Source organism: Monopterus albus, unplaced genomic scaffold, assembly GCF_001952655.1.
Source record: "Monopterus albus unplaced genomic scaffold, M_albus_1.0 scaffold4.1, whole genome shotgun sequence".
Lineage (NCBI taxonomy): Eukaryota > Metazoa > Chordata > Actinopteri > Synbranchiformes > Synbranchidae > Monopterus > Monopterus albus.
In genome coordinates, this window is record NW_018127884.1 from 7,538,919 (window position 1) to 7,547,145 (window position 8,227).

The following is an 8,227-nucleotide window of genomic DNA, read 5'->3' on the forward strand; positions in this document are numbered from 1 at the left end:
ATTTGAATGTGTTTTTATTCATTTCAAGTAAATATAACTTGCATGTAACGTGTTAAAGATGGTGGATGTGGTTAACATCATATTGGCTTCATCACTGTGTTAGGATATTGAGGTTACCATTTGGCACCATTGTGCCAAAATACACCCTCAGAGAGCTGCTAGCATGTACGGTTAAAAGAAAGAAAGAAAGTTAAAAATGGTAATATTCCAGCAGCTTGGGTGCCAGAAAACAATCATCTTTTATAAATACAGGGTTTCTCCCCCTTAAGTTTTAAATGAAATCATATTTCTTCACATTAAAAAATAAATTACTAACCTTTAAAGCCCAGGGATTTTCCTTTATAAAAATTATAAAATTTAAGTTTATTACAACAATATGTTGCTAATTTTAGACTATATAAAGTAATATTAGTAAGTATTCATTTCAGTTCACAGGAGTCTGTTTTTCATTTGACAAAGAACTTAGTTGTAGCTCAATTATATTATTATAGCAGAATATATGCTATAATATGTTTCATATTTTTCACTTATTTCAGTGTTTCATTGTCCCACTTTGGAAAATATGGTTTGAAATGTGGGGCAGCCTGGTTTGACTAATGTGGGACAGTTATTTCTGTTCATAATTTGGGGTATACACATTTAAGTACAATAAATACATCTCCTGTAATTCAGGAGTTCCTTGTCTTGTAATGCTTAATGTTTAGTTATTTTAAGCAGGTTGCATATATATATATATAGTAATTTCCAACTCATTTTTAATTCAGTGATCAAAACTGTTGAAGTGACTGTTTAACGTGATAGCAATGGATTTCAGTCACACAGATATCAGGCATTTAAAGCTACTGTGGTTGATTTGTGGTAAATCATTTATTTTAATTTGCCATAAATATTTTAAGAGATTATAGTTTGTTTGACATGCTCTAAGTCATGCTGCTTTTTGTCTCGCAGGGGGCACTTAGAGAAAATAGATTTATCAGTATCAATGCCACTGAAGTGACAGCACATACTGCTGCGCATTTATTCTACTGTAACGGTGACATTGAGACTTCAAACTCTGCAGCATTGTCAGTGTATGGTTTGCTGTAATATGGTTTCTGCTGTAGACGCTATACCTAAATATAAAAGCAGACATTTCCTGTACCGTCTGTAAAATTATTAGGAGCAGTGCTGCATTGTACTGTTGTCGCTTCCTCTCTCCAGCAGGCACAATGAGTGTATTGATGATTTATGGCTGGTGGAATTAAGCTAGTGAGTTTATAGCAGAGGTTGCACCAAACACAATGAAGTAAGCCTGGGTTGGTAAAAAGTGTAAAAAGGAAAAATGAAAGGTAAGTTTTATATAACAAACAGCATCAGCAGTAAAGTGAGTACTGACCACACCAACAGAAGGTTTCAGCACCCTGGGCCCTGGTACAGGTTAAGTGACACCTGCCTATTTCAGACTTCCACATCACTGATTTCTTGAAATGATCTGGTCACCAGATGTCCATTTATAAAAGCAAGCACTTGAATTGATCACTTTCGCACTGATGTGTTAGGCAGCATTTCATATTATAGTTGATTGATGTCGAGCCATATTTTGATTAGTTACTGAGTAGTCAAATCTATAATATATTTTAGAAGGTGATCACATTTTCTCTGTGCAGTCTTTATCATTAGTAGTAAAATAAAATCAGTGGAGTATAAAATAAAATGGTTGCTTTTGAAGTAAAGCAGGGGGCGGTTCTAGAAAATTTGGGGGTGGGGTGGCCAGGCTGGGGCAAAGTGGGGCGGTTTATTTTGTGTCTGAATATTAGTTGTCATTTCAACATGCAGATAAGGCGTGTGTCTAATTCTGTGCTCTTCTCAGTCATTCAGCCTCCGCCTGTTTCACTTCAGCATTTTCTTGTTGACCTATGAATAGTTTAGATATGAACAAGGGAGTAGGCCTAAGCTACAATAGGTGGAGTAGCATCAAGTCACAGTCCATGAGGAGTTCATAATCGTAATGACATGATGACAACAGTCTGTAAAGCTTACCGGTGCAATATGTTTAATCCTCCTGGAGGTCTTGCACGTCCACCTTCTAACTGTGGGAGGACAAATGACTACACTACTGTGTAGGTTGGAGGACTTGTTTTATTTGGTTACTTTATACATTTACAAAACTAGCATGCTTTAATGAAGACCGTATTAATTAATCAGACTTGTTGTGGTATAATACAGTTACCAGCACAACCACGTACAAAATGACAGGAGGAAGTACTGCCTCACACGAACCTCTGTAGTTATTTGTAATTCATAAGGAAGTGAAAGCCCTCAATGGTCATAAAAAAATAGCTTCAGCTCACCACTCTGTTTCTGCCCCACTCATGAGAACAAAGGTGCTGTAGGATCTGAGTGTTTAAAGAGTCACAGATGGGTTTTGGGGAGGACCTGAGGTGTCCCCAGGCACATGCAGCAGTCATCCGGCTGCTGGACTCAGAGCTTCACCTGATGGAGGTCATGAAAAAGTGGATGAGTCAGCGAGCGAAGAGTGAGCGGGAGTTTTCATTGCAGCTGCACCACATGGCTACTGTGGCGGACAAGTTGGACCGACCTCAGCCTGGTGCAGGACTGGACTACATCAGCCAGCTCAACAAGGTGAGGTCTTATAGATCGCATTGCACCTCAATCACCACTGATCACTTGTAATGAAGAAAACCACTTCACAGCAGGTTCATTTTATTTCAAATTAGTTCTGAAAATTAAACTGAAGTTAAAAATGAATGAAAAGTGTTTCTCATTTTTTAACCCTGCTGTTATGTTAAAATCTAAAAACAATAGTTAAAAGTATTTTATTGGTATGAAAGTTCTGCTTGGCTTAATTGGTGTAATCAACATATAAAATGAATTGTATTTTATATGTACGTAGGTCTTTCCAATGTACATTAAAAAAAGTTTTAACATGCATCTTTATGAAAAACGCGTGCATTATCCTCATTGAACCATAATCTGTGAGAGGTGAAGAACACCACTGCACTAAATAGTGATTGAAATGGTTAGTAATGGTAAAATTAACCCAGGAACATCACTGCTGTTCCTGAGAAATGAACATAACAGGAGGGTTAAAGTTGCTTATTAAAATAGATTGGCCACAGCCATTTTGTTTATGTTTTTAAATATCTGACATAGTTATACTGGGGGAAATACTGTTTTGCTGTTGGTTTCTGACTTGTTTCTGACCTTGGCCTTGACCGTCAGTCATGGGGAGTGCTGGTCTCTCAGACGGACTCTCTCAGTCAGCTGATGAAGAAGCGCTCTGAGGACCTGCTCGACGGTCCCATCAGCAAACTGACACTGCTCATCAGAGATAAACAGCAGCTCCGAAAAACCTACACAGAGCAGTGGAACCTGTTGAGACAGGAGCTCAGCAGGGTGTGCAAATAACACACACACACACACACACTAAAAGCTAATCTAAACAAATGCACAGTATTTATTTATACATACTGCATAAAGTTTATTTGGTAGATCAGTGGTAGAGTATTAACTACAAATATTAAAAGAAAGCCAGAGTTGTTGCTGTAAAAACTACTTGTTGGTTTTCTCGCGTGCATCATCTTGATATGCAGATGAGCACCACAGCGGCAGCCCTATAAACAGACAGCAGTCAAATGAAATGAGGTTTGATAACTGGGAAGTGTGTGCGCAAATGCGTTTTTGAAGCCGGTGGCTGTTGCATGCTGTTTTTATTACCCAATTACATGAAGCAAATGATGTGTTCATTTTCAGTGATCCATGCTGGGTAGCAGTTTGGCCATCTCACAGGCATTTTGCTTATTTTAATTTCTTTACTTTTCCATGCAGACAAAGCTCAGAGTTAGTCTTGTTTACATTGCTGTGGTTATACAATAGTTTGACTTTATAGTTTGTGACTGCAACTGAACAATAATGTTATCAGGTGGAGTGCTGCCACCTGCAGCATAACAAAGGTCAGATCATTTCCTCATAGGTCATATCTCATATTCTGTGTTCCTCTGCAGTAAAACATAACTATATGGCCCTGCTCACATTTAGTAAAGGAGCCGTTAACCACACAAATAGCTCCTGAGAATCATGCCTATCTTATATTATATATATCTTTGTATATTTTCCATCTGTTTGTGTGCTGTAAAAGATACTGTTGTGTGTCTGTGTGCTGCTTCAGGTGACCCAAACAGAGCTGGAGAGGCTGAAGAGCAGTTACAGACAAGCAGCGAAAGATACAGCTCAGGCCAAGAGGAAGTACCAGGAGGCCCATAAAGGTGGGGATTCCTGGCAGCACTTACTTCTCTGAACAGAGTTTCATACTGATGACACAGTATGCCTTTTGTTGGTTTGTATTTTTAAGTGTAGGGAGTGTTTCCTTATCCAGTTCAAGAGTCTGAGAACAAGGAGTCATATGCTGTATAAATTATAAATCTCCTTGAGGCACATCTGTGATTTGTGATATTGGTCCATCTAAAATTTGACTAATGTAAATATGACGTGTATTTCCATCATCACATAATGTGTTGTCCCTCCCTGTATGTGTCTGGACAGACAAAGAGCAAGACAAGGCTAAAGAGCGTTACATAAAGGCTGTACTGAAACTTCACGGGCTGCACAATGAGTATGTCCTGTCTGTGCGAGCCGCCCAGGTTTACCATCAACACCACTACAGTCAGCTCCAACCCACCCTGCTCAGCGCGCTGCAGATGCTGCAGCAGGAGATGGTGCTCATACTGTAAGATGTGTGTGTGTATGTGTGTGAAAAAGGGAAAAGCTGCCCTCAAATCACATTTTATTTAACCACAGAATGAAAAACTACAAAAACCAAACATTTACAGCAGCAATTTGTTTTAATTATTGGCAGATGTTTATGCAAAATCAACAAGCATAGGCTTGAAATGTGAGTGCAGGTAATACAACATTTAGTTTATTTTCCATCAACTTTATGTTACAGTACATTTATGTAAATGGAATTTGCCATTGAGAGCAGCAACTGTTGTGACAGCCTTTCATTGTTTGTGCACTCGGGAAAGCATTGTTCATCCAAGATTCAAAAGTTGCCTACTGAAAACAGGTATATAGTGAGAAAATTACATGTTATCAAAGAGGAGAGGAACTGGATAATCAGACTAATCTTGTTTGCAACCAACCAAACTAATTTTTTTTTTTTTTTACAGAGCAGAAATGTAATATCCTTTAAATCCTGGAACAGGCCCACAGCTGGCACTCATGTGTAACTCTGTTCTCCTGTGCCCTTACCGACCTCTAAACCAGAAAGGAGATACTGCAGGAGTATTTTGACATCTCTACTCTACTACATCGTGAAGTGGTGCAGATCCACAGGGAGATGTCTTCTGCCCTAGTGGACATCGATCCCCACAGAGAGTATGAGAACTTCATCCAACAAAACAGGTGGACAGATGCACATCTTTCCCCTCCACTATTCAATCTTGACAGTCCACCCTGAGGAACAACATTACCAATAACTGTGTGTGTGTGTGTGTGTGTGTGTGTGTGTGTGTGTGTGAGATAGGTCTGTGGGGGAGATTCCCGCTTGTACAGAGTTTGACTGTGGTCTTCTGGAGGACACCGAGCAGCTGAAACCCAGAGAGATTGAACTGAACGACCTCACACTTGAGACAATCCAGCACAAGTGAGATCAAACTCTCAATCTCATCCAGATGACTAAACTCCTTTTTCCTTTTTTTAAAGTCTCAACTAACTTCTTCCTCTTTTTAGCTCCTATTTCCTTCAAGTATTTCCATCTCCTAACAATGACTGTGTCTTATTCTCCCAGACTGACTGCGCTAGAGGAGGAGCTGCTGGACCTGGCTCAAAGTCTGGGCTCCCAGCAGGTCTTGGTCGATCAGCTGGAGCTGGAGCTGGAGGCAGAGCAGGAAGGTGTCAGAAAGGGCCAGAGGTGAGCGCATCCCAGACAGGAGGCGGAATCAATACCGTTCATGGTGCTGTCTTCAGAGGTTACAGAGAAGGTTTCAAAATTAAAAACACAATGCCCTTGGTAGTTCTGAAGACAAATGACTGGAGTTTGCCTCTGCGGGCCGTCCTTCCCGTTGGGGGTTTTCAGCGTGCTCTTGACTGAGCAATAAGTGTGGTCTCAGGGGGCAGCAAGCACTTTATGAATTATAATACAGCGATGTGGTCAGAGTTATGGGGCTCAAGCCCCTCATTTGTCTTGGTTGGCGAGACTGTATGAAGGTGTTGCAGGCTTGCAGTCCCGTGGGAGTGACAGTCATTAACAAGCTCCTGGAGGACAACTGCAACCTGTATTTATTTGCAAAAAGTTGAAACCTTTTAAAGGCAGCTGGAGAACACATATGGTGGTGGTGGTGTTCGTGAGCCGAGTGGAGGTTGTGTTGCCCTTTGGTCAGATTTTTGAAGAAACATTTTGTAAATTAACAATGACAAGTTATTTTAGGCTGACCTAGTGTGGCCCCTTGTAGCTGGCAATCTGTTTACCTGAGGCTGAGGTCGCACATCTGTGGCTCCTACTCACCATCACTTTAAGATCCTTTCAGAGGTTTTTGTTAATTAAGCTTTCTTCAGGTTAGTTGGTGCATAATGACACATTGTTAGCATTTGCCCTACACACTCATTTTATTTAATTTAGAGTTGTTTATTTAACAGGGAATGATGAACACTGTTACATAGAGATAAACAGAGCAGCAGATGTAGTGTATGAAGGCTTCTAGCTAATTTGCAGCCCCTCCATTCCTGGTTATGCTTTTAAATTGAGATTAAAACATATCTGGACATTTTAATTGTATAACATCATCATTCATATCACCTTCATCAGCAGATGGAGTTTGCACAGTTGTTTGACAATTGTAATTTTTTTTTAGCACTTTAAGGACTTCTTCTTCATGTTGGCCTGAAAGAAATATTTGACATTTTGAGAATTAGCTTTTGTTCTTATTTTTCACAGATCACTCGATTGTGTATTATGAGACTGATAGGTATGGTGTATGTTGTTGTGTGGCTCTCGTTTTTGTTGCCATTTTTGGCCAGGTCTCTCTTCCGCTGTACCAGAGTCAAGTTCCTCGTGTGTCCAACATACTTGGCCAGTAAAGCTGATTCTGATTCAAGAGACTTCCAGGTTAAATAGAGGCTAAATTAAAATAAATAAATAGATAAAATTTTATTCATTTCCTGGTAGAAGGTCACAAGAGAAGACACCATGAACATGTCTGTATGAATATGCAGCTACCACCAAAAGACGGTTTATTTTAGCACAAAAACAGGAAATGGAAGGGAACTGCTAGCCTGGCTCTGTGCAAAGGTAAAAATAAGTAATCAATTTTATCTGACCAACCATGTAACACCAAAACATTCCAGTATACAAGGAAAAAGCAGCAAATCTTCAATATATTTGGCATTTAGCTTTAAAAATGACTGCAGCATATAACTATTATACAGATTGTTGCTGATTTTTTTCTTAACATTTAATTGTTTCAGCTCCAGTCAAATTAAAGCAAACAAGTCACTGGGAGAATAATGTAGCTCATCATTATAGTGTGTGCACTGCACTCCAAGGAACTTGGAGGTTCCTTTAATCCCAATAACATGTTCAAGTCTCTGTAATATGATGGTGTGATCAATGGTGTCAAAAGCCACACTGAAATCTAAGAGGACAACTATGGAGATGAGGGTTGTTTTAACTTTTGTTTAAAGCTTTGTGCTGCTCACACCAAAAAGGTTCTACACAAATGTAATGCATCTTCCCTGATATACACATGCTCTCTGCTTTGTCCAGGGTCTACCAGTTCAGCAAGAGTGGAAGAGCTTCGGCAGCAGGTTGCTCTGTCTCAGGGCATGAGAGCCAAGTTGGAGGTTCAGAGGCTTATTCTGAAAAAAAGACTGGATCAGCTGGGCTGCAATGAACCTCCCAGTGGTCTGAAGCTAGACTCAGAAACTGTTTCACTTTCATCCAACATAAGAAATGTATGCTCTTACTTTCAAAGGCTGCCCTTCCTCTTTATTTAAGATCTTGATCCTAGTTTTAGTTTCTGTTGGCCAGCCAGGTGTAAAGAAAAAAAAAAGTCACTGTTTGGAGGTCACAGCTGCTGCATGTTGCTGTAATTTTTTTCTGACAACAGTACAGTCTTTAGATCCAGATGTGATCATCTCATGTATCCTCTGTTATCTGTCTGCTGCTATGCACTGACTAACAGAACTTTCCCTCCTCCTCTCGTAACATGATCAGCTGCTGTCACATCAC

The 8,227-nt window shown here is 39.8% G+C and overlaps 1 protein-coding gene across 1 annotated transcript in view; it reads left to right on the forward strand.

The window, feature by feature from the left end:
* Positions 1–2,339: 2,339 nt before the first annotated feature.
* fes (FES proto-oncogene, tyrosine kinase) overlaps positions 2,340–8,227 on the forward strand; it is a 17,310-nt gene continuing 11,422 nt past the window's right edge. Inside the window, 9 exon segments of the mRNA XM_020608844.1 lie at positions 2,340–2,622; positions 3,223–3,396; positions 4,169–4,265; positions 4,543–4,726; positions 5,266–5,403; positions 5,525–5,644; positions 5,789–5,911; positions 7,763–7,780; positions 7,782–7,950. Coding sequence (XP_020464500.1) covers positions 2,398–2,622; positions 3,223–3,396; positions 4,169–4,265; positions 4,543–4,726; positions 5,266–5,403; positions 5,525–5,644; positions 5,789–5,911; positions 7,763–7,780; positions 7,782–7,950 — 1,248 coding nt within the window. The 5' untranslated portion in view covers positions 2,340–2,397.